Genomic DNA, 18,840 nt, shown 5'->3' with positions numbered 1-18,840 from the left:
CCAGCTGTTTTCTGCCTCTGCTTTTACAAACACTTAACTTCTCACACTGACCTGAAAGAAAAAAAATCAACACAAACATGCTTTCAGATTTATTTAGTCATATACACTTAACTCAAAATAAAATCATATCAAATCATACTGCACAAAAGAATGTGTGCTACAAACAACAACAAAGCAAACACAGGCATTAATCCTGAATGAAACTTCAAAAAGTTATTCATGTGTCTGAGGTTTTTTTTTACAGAAACAAATTCATTTAAATTACAATGAAAACTGGTAAACTGGACAACAATCAATCAAACAGTCTTTAGAGAACACAGCAGCACAGTGTTGTCCACTGGTTGTGTTTCCATATGTATCAAAATTCCCTAAATGTCACTATTGTTACCACAACAGAAACCTATACGACTTACTAAAGTAAAATCGAACAACCTTTCCCTTTCCTAACAAAGAAATCTTCTGTGTGGCAACAACAACATGTGGCTGTAGGCAAAAATCACTTCTTGGTCAAACAGTCCAAACACTTATGTTAAAAGTAGGAAAGCAGAACAACAGATTAAAACAGAACGTGTCATTTTCACAATATATAAATTCAAACATGTTTAAATATTTACACGCTGAAAGAAAGAATATGATCAATTATAACTCATTTTTTCAGCTTCCTGATACTTGGACACTTTCTGAAGCTTTAAATGAACAAACTTGCAAATAAATAAATAAATAAACAACTTAAAACAAAAACTAAAGAAAACTCAATTAAATAAATAAAACTTCAAGTTAAAGGTTATGCTAAGACTAAAAACTCATACTACATATTATTATATATATGTTATATAATATATTGAATCAGTGGTCATTTATTGGCAAACACACCAAGATGACTGCGGGGCATTGCCACTGCTGGCTCAAGCTACCCGCTCAGCTGCCAGAGCACCTGAGGCAAAGCAAATATTCAACTCCAGCTCTGATAAACAGAGAATATGCTAAATTTCACAGGTTTGTAATAAAGGGTAAATTCTCAAAGAAGGCCTGTGGGCTAGGAGATGATACCCTAGATTGTGTCACTTTTTTTCTTTGATTATAAAGTTGGAAAAAAATAAAAAGAAGTTATAAATTAAACCTATGTGAAAATAAGCTGGCTGCTGTCAGATGTAATGACGGTGAGGCAATGAAGTTGATTACACATGTATATGTGCTCAGTGATGCATGCTGGGAGTATGTGCATTTCTTTTCTTTTTTTTAGACACTTTCTCATGTATTGACGAATTTCGGCAAAATCTCCAGTGGAAGTGCCAAAATGATGGTGGAGTTCTTCTCTTCAGCGATGGTGTTCAGGGTCTGAAGGTAGCGCAGCTGCAGGGCTGACGGAGACTCTGCAATCACCAGGGACGCCTCCTTCAACGCCCGCGATGCGCTCATCTCCCCCTCTGCTGCGATCACCTTAAGAGGAGAAACAGGAGGGAAGAAAATGAAAAGAGCGCCTTGATCTCACAGCCCAGTGGAAGAAGCCTCTACACCCACAGTTACGACTATTCTTATTACAAAATCTTGCAGAATTCCTTTTTTCTGGGTTGCGATAGATTTCTTGTTTTATTTGTAAATCTCCTTTAAACCAATTTTTAAAATCTCCAATAACCTATTGTTTAAAAGGATTAGACCAGTATGTAACCTTACAAACTACATAAATCTCCCAATGTTACTTTTTTCTCCTTTTTATGAAATTGAAGTGTAGAAAAATAACAACAATCGATAAATGCAAAAGAAGGACACAGGAAACTGGAAGGCAAAAAGCTGAGTGCTATTTGAATACTTTCAAAATAGGTCAGTGTTTCCCACACATTAGGAAATGAATGGCCAGACAATCCACTTGATCTTATTTTGAAATTCAGTTGCTGCTAATTTGCAGCATTTCGTCTCTCAGATGGTCCTCGAAGACATTTCCCTTAAAAGACTTGTGTTTAGACAGTGATATGGAGATGTAGAACCGCCTTACCTTGGCTCGGGCCTCACGGGTGGCCTCAGCCTCAGATGCCATGGCTCTCAGTAGCTGAGGGGGCAGTTTCACATCTTTGATCTCCACCCGCTCCACTTTGATTCCCCAGTCATCTGTGGCATTGTCCAGAGTGACCTGAGGAGACAGCCATGCAATATACCGTTTGTAGTACCACATCTGTAAAAATAGAACGTATGTTTAAAAAACCCTCAACAACAATAGATTTTATCGCAAAGTTTTTAAATGAATGAGAAGGATGTCCCTCATCTTTCAAAGTTTTACATTTTTCAGAACTGTCCAGCAGATGGAGCTGACAGTGGTGACACGTTTCTCTCACAAAGCAGAGAAACAGACACACATTTTACATCTACACACTGTCACACACTGCATGTCTATTTTTACATTTTATGAGCAAAAGAATTCATGAAAAAGTGTCTATTGGTCATTGTTGATCATACTATGATTATACAACTCTTCTGAGAGTGGAAGCTGTTACTGCTACAAAGATTTACCAGTGGGAATTTTTGCCCATTCATCCAGAAGAGCATTTGTAAGGTCAGACACCAGTGTTAGACAAAGGGGCCTGGCTCACAAACTCCATTCTAGTTCATCCCAGTGGTATTCAGTGGACTTTCAGTCAGCTTCTTCAACACAAAATTCATCCAACCATGCCTTTGTGGACTTTGCTTTGTATACTAGGGCACAGTATGTAACAAAAAAGGTCTTTCCCCAGGCTATTCCTACAAAGTTGAAAGCATAGAATTGTCCAAAATGTCTTGTTAAGCTGAAGCAGTGAGATTTCCCTTAAGTGGACGTAAGAGGCGCAGGCCAAACCCAGCTAAACAATCCAACGGCATTGCTGAATTCAGCGAGTAAGAGGTGTGGTCACAGACATTTGTCCACTTCCTGAAGTACCTCCTGATCACTGTCTCTGTGACTCTGAATTAGAAATAAATATTTAATCATTTACAGCAGCTCAGCATAAACTGGAAGTAAAAGTTTAATGGAAAAAATAAATAATTAAATTCTAAAGCAAACTAAAAGCTGGACTCGTCATAGAAACATGGGATTAGCTAAGCTTCACTCAGTTTACAGCAGTTTGTTAGTTTAACAGTAACACACAGTTCGGGTGACAGCTGCATTATGCACCTGGTAAACAAGGCTCAGAGCAAGATGGCATCTCAAAATGCCTTAACAATGAGCCAATAGAGACAGAAGGACTTCACAGAGATGAGGGAATACCTTTTGGATATACCACATATAACAAATGTGTAAGGTCATACCCTTGGACACACCCTTAGAGTGACAGCTCAAAGGCTTATTGGACAATGTAAACGATGTAAAAAAAAAAAAAAAAAGAAGTAAATTTTGGAAGTATATAATTATTTCTTGCATGTTTTGGGGTCACAGTTACAGCTAAGAGAAAAGCTGAAGGAGTTTACCTGCATAAAATGTGCAATGTGTTCACAGTCAGACAGAATCTCTGCCAGGTTCTTGTTACTCAGAACATTCCTCAGGGTGGTTTGGGCCAAAAGCTGCGTAGCAGCATCTGCATTACTGACATTAGCCACGGCCAGAGTAGGATTCTGGACCCGGTAGTAGACCAGGGCATCAACACACACTGCCACAGAGTCTCTGGTCAAAACCTGAGAGAAGAACAGTGTTTACACAATACTGTGTAATAAGCTAAAAAACTACAAATAAAATAACTACGCACAGTTATTATTACATGAGCTGAATTCCAGTGAAAGTGATCTGCTTAATGTAACTGGAAGGGTGCATGTCGTACCTCTTGTGGTGGGATGTTAAAGGTGACGGTGCGCATGTCCACATTAATAAAACTGTCAGTGCACGGCAAGACGAAGAACAAGCCTGTGAAATCACAAGAATGCAAATAGTTTCAACAAAGACTAACGCTACAGTAAACACAATAATGAGGAAGCTTCCTCACAAATGTTTGAAAAGACCAGGATGAATGAGATCCTGGCAGGAGGCCAAGTCAAGCTCTCGCTTTATGAGACTGCAGCTGTACTGACAGCAAGGCAAAGCCGTGGATATTTGCAGCTTTCATTAGCCTGTTTCAAGTCACTATGATTGAATTAGTGCATCAAACAATACTAGTGAAATAGACATGTGCTAGGTGTGCAATCATTTAGCAAACATTAACACCACACCGGATAGAGAGTGGTTGGATGCCATTCCTGTCAAGATATTGTAAATTTAAATGGTGAGATCACAGACATCTGTTCAGGAGGGGCAATGATGATAACAACAGTCTCCCTGTGCCACTTCCACCATGAAATCTGAAGCACTCTCAGTCAGACAAGTAAAAAGGTCCCAGTTGGTCTAATACAGTCTGAAAAACATCTTGTGATGCACATAAGCATGTTTATCGATAAAAATCTCAGTTTCAGGCAGAATGAAAGATTTTACAGTAAACTTTCTGTCACGGTCGGACGGCCCTTTCCGGACGACCCTGCTTGTGTTTATGTTTTCTGTATATGTGTTTGCTTCTCCCTCCCTGGCCCTCGGGGTTGTTTACGGAAGTGCACGCCGTGGGAGAGGCGTGTCCTGGCGACTGTCGTCATTGGGAGTCCCTCTTCGCTGTTGCCGGCCCACCTGCAGCTGATTACCTGACCAGTGGTTGGTAATCATTCCTCCAGGCTAGAAAGGGGTATTTAACCTGGACTCGCGGCGACAGTCGACGTGGGATTATTACTCCGAACTGGTATAGTCTGTGCGAGCAGTGTGAGTGTGTTATTCGGCTAGCGTGTGGCTAACGCTGGATTTTCCTTCTTCCTCCAGGAGGGGCGAGCGGAGAAGCGAGTTGGGGAGCACACACACTAAGGGAGTTACTACACGGAACGCACTGGGAGCAAGGGACGAGCACGATTGGAAAATTGCACTTTTGAATGGATTGTTGGACTTATCTGTTTCACTGTAAATAAACGCACTGTGTTTCTGTGAGCAAGAACCGCGCCTGGGTCCCTCTTTTCCGTGACACTTTCTTTGTGAGCCCGTAGATAGAGAAGCCAAGAGTTGCAGGTTGCAGGTGCTATTATTAACCCCATGTTGTCATAAACTCAAGCCCGGGGCTCTCTGAGGAGCCACGTTTCAGCATTTTGAGAGGACACTGCTTGGTTTTTAGATCTAGTACAACAAGAAATCAAAGATAAAGAGACAGTGAGTTGTGAGGTGTATGCAAATTGTACCTCGTGGGAGTCTGTATTTTTTACTTCTATGCTTCTAACAAATCTGCTGCCATTCAAAACACAAGTTACATAACTGATCGCATGGATAAGGCATTCAGAAAAATATGCTGTAGCGCTTGAACAGCTCTGTGGGTGCAGGTTCCCTCGGGCCCCTGTGTGGGGCCTGAGTGAACCTGCACCCATGCCCACTTTGTCTGTGGTCTTGTTGCTATAAAGCCTACCAAAAAAATCACATTTTAATTTTTAGCTATGACATGCCTTGTGTCATTCTGCCCAACAGCAGGAAGAAAACGCTCTTGTAAACACAACACAACAGGACCCACTGCCCCCATGCTTCTCTTTGATTCTTCCTATGGTTTTTTTTTTCATGGTTTTAACAACACAAATATTGGACTGTCAATCAGTGTCTCAAAAACTACACTATGGACTGTCACAAAATAGTAAGTAACACACATTACGTGCCCCCCCCCCCCAAATGAGAAATCCTCAGGATTTACTGGAGGAATTGGCACTACATTTGGTTACCAGATGATGCATGGTAATGTTTCTGTGATCCCCCAAAATGAAGTTGGCTTCTGCGACTTTGAGTCGAGTTGTTTAAAAAAACATTAAGTGGATTTCCATGAAATTTGGTACACGCATTAATATGCCCCGAGAATCAACAGCAATTGCTTCTGTGATTTCATGACTCTTTTTGTCATCTGGTGCCATCATCAGGGTGCATAATTTGCCCAATACTTTGCTATATGAACAAAACGGATCATACATCTAATCAGTACTTTCTTCACGTCGGCATTTTAACAACCACACTGTAATGACACTTGGATATACATTATGTAACTTTTTGCGCTCCCTTGCAGACTGATAGAATTAGAGGTTTTTGTAGTAAAGTAACCGCAACCAAACAACTGGTGTGCTCTACAAAACAAAGGGTGGAAAAAAATGTAACTCAACAATACACATCATATATGAAAAAATTATGTTTAGGTCAATCAGTCCAGTGACTGTGGTCAGCTGTGTGACGATGGGTAAGTTTCCTACACTGTTTGTCTGAATTTAATGCAAGAAAAAACCCCTCCAATTTAAAGCTCAGCTGATAGCAACTGATGTCATTAAGTCTGCCAATAAAAGCAGTAATCAATATTAAATTTATTGACTGCATCTAAAATAACGGACAATCTAAATCGCTGGTAACAGGACACTGACTAGTGCTTGTTCTCCTCCCGCCCATTTGAAGCAGCTCTGTATTACGGTAGCTAAAAGTGAGCCACTGAAACACTTAAACAAATGTCCAACAACTGACATTTGCAAAGAAATGTCAGGACATTTGAATGATGATCCATGCAACCACAGCTGAGCATGAAAAATATATTATCTATGAGTTAAAGACTACTAACATTTCAATAAAGGAACTGTATATTTAGATGACTATTTAAAAAAAAACACGATGGTGTAATAAAAAGAGAAAAAGAAATAAAACATGACTTCTTACCTGGTCCTTTGGCTCCTCCTGACAAAAGGCGCCCCAGGCGAAAAATAATAGCTCGCTGGTACTCCTTCACAATCTGTATACAGAGAAAAACAACCCCAAGGTCATATATAATATGTAAGTAAGTATGAGTAATTTCTTTTTCTTGCAGCTAGATATGGAGGTATTCTTATGCATGCTACTTTTAAAAAGAAATGAGTTTTCCTGTAAAGTAAAGATGCATTTTATCTGGGTGAATGGTAAACAACCATGCGTCACCAGCTTTTAAAAGGTGTTTCTAAAATAAAACAAATAGCACTGTAATTTAAGTAGCTGACCACAATACACATCCATATGGAGATGGGCAGAGTAATCAGCAGGAAAATGAGGGCGAGCCCAACCAGAATCCTGCCACAAAAGCCAATGTCAGTGTTTGGGTTCTCCAAAGCTGGGGAAAGAAGACAGACAGCATGATTTCAACTGGTTTGTACCAACTATGAGAATATATTAATGCATAGTGAATCTTGTATATTTGGACATATCTGCATGTATATTCTTCTAGATGCTAAGAAATTATATTTTAGATTTTATTTTTATTTATTTTATTTTTCAAAGGTAAAATGGAAGGGAAAAATCCTAATCTATTTGGCCCTATGTGAAAAGGTAATTGCCCCCTTTCAGCCTTTCAAATAGTTGAATCAAGAAATCCCTTAAATAGAACCTGTCTGACAAAGCAGGTAAGCTAAAAGATCTAAAAAAAAACAAAAAAACAATGCAACATGCCACAATCTAAAGAAACAAAGTAATTGACAATCTATCACTCTGGAAAGTGCTCCATTTCTAAAGCTTTGGTACTCCAGCAAACCATTTTGAAAGACGCTATCAATGAATGGAGAGAACTCGTAATGTTAATAAATCTTCCCAGGAAGAGGCTGCCTACCAAATTTACTGGAAGAGCACATCAACGATTCATCTACGAGGTCACAACAGAATATAAAACAACATCTAACGAACAGTATTCATGAATCAACAATAAGAAGGATATCAGCAAGAGTGCCAAGGAAAAAACACAATGCTGAACAAAAAGGCTTTTTTTGTGTGAAACACATGTGGCCAGTCATCCAAACACCTGACTGCAGTTCTTGATTCTAAGAGTGGCACAATCAGTTACTAGGTTTAGGTGGCAATTCCTTTTTTACATAGGACAGGTAGGGTTTGGATGGCTTTTCCCCCTTAATACATAAATGGAAAGTGCATTTTGCGTTTGCTGTGATTTTCTTTATCTAATCTGAAAATTTGCTGATAACCTGAAACATGTAACGCAAACAAATTAAGAAATCAGCTCTCTACTTCTGTCAATCCATTCAACAGACAAAATTAGAAGTCAGAATGCCATGAACGGCTTATACTTAACTTACAATAATTTTTTTTTTGTGTTTTTTTTTACAGTAATTAACATGTATGTTACGTGGTTTAATACTGTTTCTTGAACGCTACTGTCTTGTAAAACATTACTGGACGGTTAAGGTGTGAGTGGAACTTATTAACGGCTTATTAACGGTCAGAGCTAGCTAGCTCGTTTTTTAAGTAATGATCACTAAAAAAAATATGTACTTCTACCAACATTTAATTAGAAATTTCACGCTAATCTAAAAGTAAAACTTTCAGCTAAGTGCCGACTTAAAAAAAAAGCCAAATAACTCGGCTGGGCCAAAGTTCACTGACTTTATGAAGCCATCTCTGTCCAGCTATCAGTAAAAGGCGTAGAAAATTAAGCAGCCGTTACCTAACTGCCGTTCGCGACTTCGGGCTCGTTTCATTTCAGCATCTTCGTTGTCGTCAGCCATAGTCCCGGCCAAATAATAAATAACTAACAGTGACAGCAGGAAATGATAGCGATATATTGATTCACTATGGGCGACAGCCAGTTAGTGCGAGGTGACGTTTACCCAAGTTTTTACTTGCAGTAATCTGACGCAAGGGGGCGTGGCTGAGACCAGCTCCACCCCACGTCCTGGAAGACCCCATAACTGTAGAAAACATTGGAAAAACCACCCGGAGAAGAGAACGAGGAAGTTCACTATTGTTCATGCTATACAAACGTCTGGAGTCACTTCTCATTTCTTAATGTTTTGCTAAGAAATGTTTAAATATATGCGGCAAAACAAACAGAGTATAAGGTGAACACAGTTTGTTCTAATTACCTTGAAAGTCAATATTTGGTGTGACCACAGTCATTCTTCACAGTCTGAACTTTCTCAGGAAAGCTTTCCAGTATTTTCTCTAAGTGGTCTTCAGGAATAGTTCTCCTAGTTTCTTGGACATTCAGAGCTCTCCTTTGGATGTTGACTTCCTTTTTTAAATTTTTCTGTCAAGATGATGCCAGTAATGTTGAGTTCCGCGCTCTGGGGAGGCCAATCCATCATCGACTTCCATTGTGAGTTTCTTCTATCCAGGTATGTTTTCACTGCACTGACAATGTGTTTGGGACTGTCGCACTGAAAAAAATGAAGGCATTGCATAGTGGATCAAAATCTAAGAGTACTTTTCTGCATTCAATATTATCAATTTTATCAAGGTCCCCAAACACCATAGGCTTTAAATGAATTACATCACAGGACCTCTTTGCGTTTTACAGATTGATGTAGACGCTCACTATTGCACCTCTTTCCTGACCTCTTATGTACATGTCAACAATGATCTGAACCAAAAATGTCAAGTTTGGATTCATCACTCAATAAGACCTGCTAATATTTGGTCGAGTTCTTGTGCAATTTGGCATACCGATACAATCTTTTCCCTAATGCCCTTCTGTAAGACCTTCAGATTGTGTTTATCTGCTGTAGAAAGTATTTTATGCCCGACACTTTTTCTTTTGTTTTCTACTGGTTTAATTTCAAAAGAAACATTTTAGAGTCTGAAAAAACATTGCTTAAAAATTAATAGGAATAAATAAGAAAAAAATTACAACAAATTATAGGTCCTTGGAAGCAAAATATAAAGATGTGAGGAGTGGCTCAAGACTTGTAAAACTAATTTGATTGATCTGTCCTGACTTTGTCATTCTTATCCCTACTGAAGTCTCATTAAAAGAAACAAAACATGTCAAGTCAAACTGAATGTGTTCAGTTCGATGGGGAGATATTTATACTAGATGTATAAGCATCGCCTCTGGTTTGAAACAAAAAAATTTCTCATATTCTAGACTTTCACACAGATCAAAGTATCCTGTGACCACCAAAAGCTAATACTTAACTTTTGAGTCCAAAGCATATTTGACCCAATATTTATACTGTATTTCCAATATTATACTGTTTGCTTACATTTTGAAGCCTAATATATAGCATTAATGATGTCACAAATATGTGCTTGACTTAAAAATGTGCATGTAGGTGTTGGCATCTGAAGCTGAGATGAGATGAGTTGAATATTTAAAAAAAATGGCAGAACCTTTAAGTGAGACATTGAGCTCAGTGCTTGGAGCTCACATTTTTTATTTAAGATGGTCTGATACACCAATAGACCTTGTCAGACAATTCAACTGCAAATGAGCTTAAAAACATTATGTAGTCTGCACCGCCTCATGAGGTTAAAGAAAGATCAGCAAGGTTGACTTTCTTATGGCTTCCTCACATACAAAAAATGTAGTGGAAGTAACAGTCTACTCCATAGGTGTCAAACTCTGGCCCGTGGGCCAAATTTGGCCCGCAGCCTAATTACATTTGGCCCGCGAAGCCATACCAAATTACTGTTAGAGCTGGCCTACTGGTATTATACAGCTAATATATATATTGTTTAGTATTAAGCTTTGCTTGTTCCATATTCAGTTTTCCAGCAAAACTTATTTGAGTCCATAAGAAAAGATTCATTCTTAAATCTGGAGGAAGATTTTTTTTTCAATAAATATTAACGTTAGCTCGCGACTTTGTTCCAGTTTTAAATTTTGGCCCACTGTGTATTTGAGTTTGACACCCCTGGTCTACTCAGTGTGGCAGCTGGAGCCTATTTAAATTAACCTGCTATTTACAGGCTACTGTCGAGGGTAATGCTAACAACTGAAAGTAGCTTCCATTAATAACCCAGGCAATGAAATATTTTCAGTGAATTTATGCGACAGCAGTCAGAGATTTCATTCCACGTTGACATGATAGCGTCACACAGTTGCGGCAGATTTGTTGGCTGTGCATGTGAATCTCCTGTTCCATAAAATCCCAAAGATGCTCTATTGGGTTAAGATCTGCTATTTGACTGCAGTAGCTTTGTGTTATCCTTCTGGGAACAACCATCAGAAAATGTGTACACTGTGGTTTGAAAGGAACTGACGTGGTCAACACCAATACTTAGGCAGGCTGTGGTGTCTAAATAATGCTCAATTGATAAAAAGTGGCCCAAAGTCTGCCATACCATTTAAACCACCAGCAGCCTGAATTGTTGATACAAGACAGGATGGATCCATACTTGTATGCTGTTTACACCAAGTTCTGATCCAACACCCAACTGTTGCAGTAAAAATCGACAGTCATCAAACCAGGCAGTGTTTTTTCAATCTTCTATTGTTTGGATCATTCTCTGTAAGCCCAAGCAGCAGTTATCAAGAAGCTAAACAGGTGTACCTGATAAAGGCACACCTGTTTAGCTATTTAGCTATTTAGAGTCCTCCACCTGACGTGGTTCAAGTGTTCCAGTGTTTTGGCATTGTTCTTTCATCAATGGAGAACATTTCTGCCAAGGGCACATCTGTAAATACCTGATTACAGCTTCTCCAGTAAGCCTCCTCTCTACTTGTTACTGTTGCCTCCAGAGGCATTTTAGAAAGTAAGACATGCTTCAAAATGACATGAGATTGATTTACAGGTTAAAAAAAAAAGCAACCATAAAAACCTGTTGAATACTAAACATGAGAGTTGGTCAGTCTCTGTAGGCTGGAAGACTACCTATGTACCAAAAGACTATTGCAGGGGCCCAGGTTTGAGTCCTTTCCTGTAAGCTCTATTTTTATGTTATAATAATATTAAAAGGCAAAAATAAATCCTAAAAAAAACCAAAACACAAACAAATAAAAAAAAAGACTAGACTGCACAAGCCACCAAATAATTGGAAAAGGTTTTATCCACAGAACACTTCTGATATAATCTGTGGCTGAAAGAATCATTATCTTTATGCAGTTAATCCTGAATTTGGCACTGAAGTTTGCTTACTTTATTTTATTATCTTTATATTCATTTTAACACTGCTACACCTACGAGTTCAATAATGAAATGTTGAAGGATGTGAATGCATCAAAACTGGGATTTTTTTCTTTTCTTTTGCTCTAAATCAGAATTAATAATTATCAAAGAAAACGGTATTTTGAGGAAAAATTAATAGGCCACGGTATTTTAAATCCCTTTACAGATCCCTACAGAACATGCACAAATGAAGATAAAGCCATCAGGATTAAATTTTACAGTCAGTAATGAAATACAAAATTGGAGCAGATTTAGAGCGTATAGACCATATGTAGACACCAGTTGACGAAGTGCTAGTGTATTTTTTTTCTTTTGGATCAATCCTTATTTGTAAGCTCCTTCAGTATTAACACCAATCATTTTAGTGACAGAGCTGGTTGTTGAGTTCAGGTGGTGGCATGCACAGAAAACCCAGGCAAAGTGCAATTATCCTGGGGAAAACTAAGGGATGGTGGCTGTGCATGTTGCAGTGGTCTAGAGCTCCACCTCACCTAATCCTCTTTTAATTAGGGTGAGAGAAAATGTGGAACCCCTCCTGGATTAGTCACAGCACATTGACAAAGCACCAAGCTGGGACCAGTGTACAAGACTGGTGGCCAATGTGGCCAGTTAGGTACAGCTAAGACCCTCTCATGTGTGAAAAAATACCCCTCCATCTCCCCGAGGCTACCTGGGCTTCGGGCTTCCTGCAGCTGAAACCAAAGTGTCTTTGGTCTCTGGTGAACTGGGAGGATAAGTTACAGCATATGATTCGCTCATTTCCAATCCTTCCCCCATTTTCACTCTCACTTGATAGGCTATTCTATCTGCAGCCAGACTTGCTCCCTATTATCCACCCTTTTTGCTAATCCTACAGGGTACTTTGTCCTCCTCGTTATCTTTCCTCATCCCTAACTATCTCTCTTCATGCTCTATCTGCCCATTTCTCAGTCTCTCCTTTTCTTAGCCAATAATGGAGGTTCAGCTTCATGCCGATGGGGATTAAGGTGAACAAAAGAATCAATTAGGATCCAAATAGTCCACACAAGTACTTGAAGTGTCTAGATAGGGCTAACATTAGCTAGTTTGATGTATCACAGTACAAAGAAATGTGATCAATTATAAATTACAGAGAGCCACATCAGCATCCTGCAGACTTTATCCAAAATGAAAAGTAGCAGGTGTAAATAAATGTTTTTTTTTTTAAAACTTGTCTGGAAATGTTACATTTGATCCTAGTAGCACTGTTTTCTTCAAATAAAAATAAACAAAAGTATAAGGCAAAAGTATAAGACTAGAGACGTTTGGTAAGCGATTTAATAATTGACCACTAGGGGTCATTGAGGTGGTTCCTCATCCACTGTGTCACTATTAGCAGGCAGCCACACAGAGCAGTGAGTGAACTGTTATGACAAAAAAATGTGCTGGATGTAGAAGTGAATGGGCAGATATATGACTACAAAAACAGCTGACAAGTTGTTACAATACAAACTGAGGCGTCAAACATAGGCTGGTGCAGCACAAACAGAAAAAAACTGAAAGCAGAGCATAGTTTGTCTGACGCACTGCACAGGAGAATTGCTATAGACCTCACTGTACAGAGGATCCTCTTATTGATATATGGATATTTATGTAGTTTATGTCAATATATCTCAGGAATAACACTGATGAGCAAATGAAAACGGCTTTGGATTAATAACATGACTAGACAGCAGTCATTATATTTTTCCATAAAGAATAATTTCACTGTCTGATCCAGTCAGAATAAAGTATTTCAACTTGTTTCCAGCTATTTATATACCCATTGGGGCATCAGTTGTTTTATGTTTGAATGCAACAGTGATAGACAGTTACAACATCAACTCAGAATTGCCAGAAACGTCATGACTGAACATAAATACGTAAATAACGACTTTAATCAGTTGGAATGTTACGACCCCCTCTGCTAGGCGACAGGAGGGGATAAACATACACAAGCCCTCTCACAAAATCAGAGTAAATAAGGGGTTTTATTACAAACAAACTGAAAACCGACGGGGCTGTTCAACAGACCACCGGGGAAACAATTAATACACAAAGAAAAGAACAGGCAAGAGTAAAAGCTAAGGGTTAACTAAAGTGGGCAGCAAACACAAGAGTCTAATAAAACTAAGGTTAGCTGTATATCAGGTTACAAACACAGTTCAACTATTAGGCAGACAAGAAGGCCACTGCATGTTCACATCAGCACAACAATCCCCCACAGTGTGAAGACTCTTCAGCCTTTTTATACTCCCAGGTGCAGACAATCAGCCAGTCAATTGGTCTCGGAGTGTCATGGGATCTCCAGGCAGCCAATCGTCCGCAAGGTCTGGCACACTGTGATCTGCATAAAAGAAGGCTGGCACAGGACTCCCAGCAGCCAGTCATCCACGAGTCCTAGCACACTTAGATTTGCATAAACACAAAAGGGTAGTCTCACTCTCTCCAAGGCCCAGGGCCGTAACATGGAATGAAATGAGGACCAGGCATTGAGCTGATAATTCACTCATAGAAAAATCCAGAAAATAAAATGGAACGCGCATTTTAAAAACTGATCAACAACCTCTGCGATACTGTGCACACTGAAATTTAAATATCTTATCCTGTGATGGACGAACCTGCCACAAGCCCTGTGTCAGCAGGGTAGACTTGAGTTATATGTAGGAGAAGCCAAAACAAAGAAAAATCAAAATCATGTGGTTGAAAAATAATTACTTACTATTCTTCATTTTTCTGACCTACTTTTAATTCTGTACTCCTCTAATATCACTATAATCCATACATCCACATATATTTTAGTTTTCCAACAAAAACAATCAGCACCTAATAACAATCAAATTGCCAAACAATATTAGATGGAGGTAATTAAATGCTTCAGCAACTGCTAAGCCACATTTTTCCTTATACTGTCTAAACTCATGACTGCTTCCTAAAGGTCACCTTGTTTCTTTTATCCAAAAGAAAGCAAAGACTGATGAAATGATGTGAAGCAACCTTGCAACATTCCCATTATAAGATTAAACCATGATGGAGTCATATATTCTTGTCATGACTTGGCAGGCCGCTTCATGTGTGATGAACATTTTTGACAATGAGTTAATACATCCGTTAAGAAAACTAACAAAGTATGATGTTTAATTTAGAAGCTTTTTAAATGCACTCTACATAAGCATCACACAGTCAGTGTTGGTGGGCTAAATGGGAACATAAAAGCAGAGATGGCTCAAGCCGAAGCAACGAGTAGCACACTGGACAAACTTCAGTGGACTTCAGCTCTTCCTGCCTTAGACCCGATAACACTGGGTGGCAGTGTGTACCTCTAAACAGGAAAGATTTCACCTCCTGCCTCCAGCAGAGGAGCTCAGTCTGTGAGAGGCACTGAGGTTTGACCACTCTGAAGCTTAACTGAGGCAAAAATATTCCACAAAAGACCTTACCACAGGGTCCGAGTCTCTATTAATTAGTTTTCCTCACCTTCAAAATACTGTTAAAAAAATAGAGATTTTTGTGACATATTATAATCGATATGCCGTACTCAGGGCTGGGCAACACATAATCGATATACAAATATACTCCACTGTACTGTTTAATCAATCTTTTAATCTAAATAATATTAGAAACCTCAAAACTTCTGCATTTCAGACTTATTTACATACAATGTTTGTCTCATTTTATTTTTTCTTTTGTTTACTGGGAGCAGATTGGCATTAGCGGCAAACAAAAATGTTAACATTTTGTACAGACAGCACAGAAACTAATTTCCAATGCAGCTTAATCTCTCAAAGACTTGTAGTGAGCTCTTCCATATAAGCAGTGCATTATTCTCTGAGCCGGAGGGGATTTATCAAGTCTGCATGGAAGAGCAAGTAGGGTCAATTATAAAATCACACTACCATATATGTTTTTTCCTCTTCTTTTTTGGGGGGACGGGGGGAAGGGGTCTGTATATAGTTTCAAAGAATCAAATGCAATATGATAAAAAAGAAAAATCTATTTACTTTTGTATATGTAATACCAGATTATCCTGGAAAAGTCTGCAAATAAGCCTCGAACACACGAGTTTACTCCAAAAGTTGACAGCGAAGATGGAGGTCACAGAGGTCACGGTGAAGATAAGCTGAGAACTTGTAAATCCTGTCAATCTGTTTTCAAATTACTGCAGTAACAGCATGCGAGGTGTTGTTTCCGTGTATTATGGTAATGTAATAGTTGAGGCAGGCCTTGGTCTGCAGCTCCTGTTTGTTCGCAGGTACTGCGCTTGCTGCGTTTGGCATTCTGCTCCACTTCTCCCACTGAAATGAGTTCTCTCTCTCTCCCTCTAAACTTACAGAGGATGTGGCGCCCACACAGCTGTTCTCCCCTGAGCTGGCGTACATAAAACATAAAAGGCGAGCCTATATGAAAAATGCACAGAGCGCTGGAATATAATGTGCTTGATACCCTGCTGCTGTCGGGCAGGAGAGAGATAAAGAGAGAGGCCTGCCCTGGATAGATTCCTTTTCTGGAAAATTCGTTTGACTGCAGGCTTGGATGGATGCCTGTGCAAACATTTACTCACCACGCTCAATCCATGGATCACATTACAAAGATTGATTGTTCACTTGCCTCTCACCCTCCACTGTTTCATTGGACAATGTGAAATCAAATGGGATTTTTTTATTATTTTTTTGAAAGAGGAGTATCTGAGGGGTAGAGTTGTTATGCACAGAATAAGTGCTTCTCGGGGAGATGTGAAACGGGTGCGTGTGTTTTCGAGCAAATTCCTCCCATTGTTCTTGTGTATTCCAGATGAATTGAAATGCTGAGTGCCAGACAGTGAAAACAAATCAAAATGATTGTTCGAGTTGAAAGAGTGGCACGTGGCACCGTGTTTCTCTTCCTCATGTCATCTTGTAAATTAGCTGAGCTGCCGTGTGAACTTGTATGGCAATTAATTTGTGACACGCAGGTGATTCGCTACCTACCGCTGCATGATTGCAAAGTTCACTAAAAGTGAAATTATAGACGGGGAACACTGGAATTGCACGCACACTCTTTGGAGAATTTGTAGTCCAATTAAAGCTCAGCGCACAAACACTGCATCGGTGTGGTCGTGCCAAACCATAATCATCATTTCAAGCTATTGCCAAATATTGACTCAGTTGTTTTTAGGGGCCTCTGGGTACTGTATCAAGAAGCCTAACTAAGAAAACAATTGTCCAGGAGGCAGGGAGCAAGGAGTGGAAACTCATAACGACATAATCTGAAAATGACTCTGGTCCCTCGGTGCGCTACAGAGAACCAGATCGAAACAGACATTACTCAGTTCAAGGTGACCCGCAGCTTTTACCCCAGTGTTTTCCAACCAACTACACCAGCCAAAGCGAATCAGACACATATAAGATGTGATTCAGTGCGACACGCACACGTGCTCCCCCGGTGTTTTAATCAATAGAAAAGTGAAAGCAGGTAAAAATGAGCACAGACACGGCGGGAGATTCTTAGTGTTGCTGTGTCAAAACTGCTCGAGTGAAAGTAAACAGCCGAGAACAGGTGGTTTGACCCCAGAGATGAAAGGTCAGGACACAGGACACTGGTCTCTCTCCTCAGCTAACCTGCTTTCAAAATAACCAAACTGATCCCGGAGACCCAGTACTACAGCAGATTAGCCCCCCTCTGCTGCGTCTTGTCCTCTCCTGCCAACACGTCCGCACTCTCGTTTCCATTTCCCCTCGGTGTCTTCCTCCTATCATCATTTTCCTACACTCCCTCCCTCCTCTCTCTCGCCCCCTCACATCGTTAGCATTTAGATAGTTGAGAGCAGAGGAGCTTGGGTAATAGGCTTTTCCCTTCCCTCCATCCCTCTTTCTCCTCTTGCTCAAATCAGCTGAAGTAAGAGGGATTAAATCAAAAGAACAACAATGATGATGAGAGCAACTGCGAGGGAGAGAAAGGGAGAATCAGGGGATGGTGGGGGCGGTGGTGCATAACGCTTGATCGGGTATGAGCTCATTAACCCGGGCCTTGACAGAACTGATGTTAGAGGTGATTGGAGATTATCACATTTAGGAGATACTTCATCCCCTTATCTCTCTCTGCTCCGCCCCGCTCGACTCCCCCCACCCCTCCTGCTCCTCCTCGCCCTTCTTTTTCCTTCCACCGCGGCTCTCTTTCTCTCAATTTCATCCAGGTCAGTTGTCCGTGGCTCGATTCTCCTGGGTGCAGGGAAGGCAGGTGGAGCTCGCAGATACCATCGACACTGGTTCCTGTGTCTGCTTGATCTCCTAATTCTGCTTCATTTAAACTTCATCAACTGTTCCACTGGACCGGAAGCAGAGAAGAATGAAAACAGGTTGTGTGGAAACAGCTTTCTCTCCCTAGCTCCTCTTTTGTTGTTCGATCTGATATGATATCCCCAAAGCTGCTGCAGCAGCCCCTACCACCACCCCCACCCCTACACACAAAAACACACACTTCACCTCTACTCCTGAAAGGCACGCTTTGCACTGCAAAAGATGTCCGGGCTTGTTACATGCATACTTACCGTCAGTGAGTCTTAAAAGTTAAAAAGATACTTGATTTTCATTATTTCAGATTCGTATTATGTCTCATGAAGGCTCTTTCTAGCCTTAGATGTATTCTTTTTCTTTGGAATTAAAGACTAGATACTTAAAAATCTGACTGACATTTTTCAAAGACAAGGTGCCGTTAGTTCTATTATCTCATTCGCATTAAGTTATCTGGTGAATTGAATTTGACCACAGGTGCAGATGATTTTTCCCTCTGGGTTAGGACTGTCAGCGGGGGTTAGCTCTAAACCCAAACCCACACAACCATAGTTGGAAACTGATTGATGGATTGATAATTAATGGTGTATGCAACTTTATCTGAGACGGCATCATATGAGGTGCTCAAAGTTAAAACAATGCACCTGTTTAGATGTTTAATTCTGAATTGATT

At 39.9% G+C, this 18,840-nt stretch overlaps 1 protein-coding gene across 1 annotated transcript; it reads right to left on the bottom strand.

Moving 5' to 3' along the window:
* Nucleotides 1-76: 76 nt before the first annotated feature.
* LOC146570569 (stomatin-like) lies at nucleotides 77-8,666 on the bottom strand. The gene is made up of 7 exons (XM_085279077.1): nucleotides 8,460-8,666; nucleotides 7,012-7,121; nucleotides 6,698-6,770; nucleotides 3,783-3,865; nucleotides 3,436-3,639; nucleotides 1,994-2,128; nucleotides 77-1,440 (listed from the first exon to the last, which is right to left on the bottom strand). Exons 1-7 carry the CDS (start codon nucleotides 8,518-8,520, stop codon nucleotides 1,252-1,254), a joined length of 855 nt encoding a protein of 284 aa, XP_085135203.1. The 5' UTR covers nucleotides 8,521-8,666; the 3' UTR covers nucleotides 77-1,251.
* Nucleotides 8,667-18,840: the final 10,174 nt, after the last annotated feature.

The sequence above is a fragment of the Mchenga conophoros genome, linkage group LG7, assembly GCF_057382185.1.
Source record: "Mchenga conophoros isolate Kocher_MC1m ecotype Shallow Benthic linkage group LG7, M_conophoros_male_GT1.1, whole genome shotgun sequence".
Taxonomy (NCBI): Eukaryota; Metazoa; Chordata; class Actinopteri; order Cichliformes; family Cichlidae; genus Mchenga; species Mchenga conophoros.
The sequence above is the reverse complement of the archived record's forward strand: the minus strand, read 5'-3'. Positions and strand labels throughout refer to the sequence as shown.

Bases quoted from the DNA above. Each gene is read 5' to 3' on its own strand.
- LOC146570569 (XM_085279077.1), bottom strand. From the start codon at position 8,520: ATGGCTGACGACAACGAAGATGCTGAAATGAAACGAGCCCGAAGTCGC. The intron at 3,866-6,697 runs GTAAGAAGTCAT...GTGATTTCACAG, and splicing joins AGGAGGAGCCAAAGGACCAG to GCTTGTTCTTCGTCTTGCCG. The intron at 1,441-1,993 runs GTAAGGCGGTTC...TCTCCTCTTAAG, and splicing joins CCCGTGAGGCCCGAGCCAAG to GTGATCGCAGCAGAGGGGGA.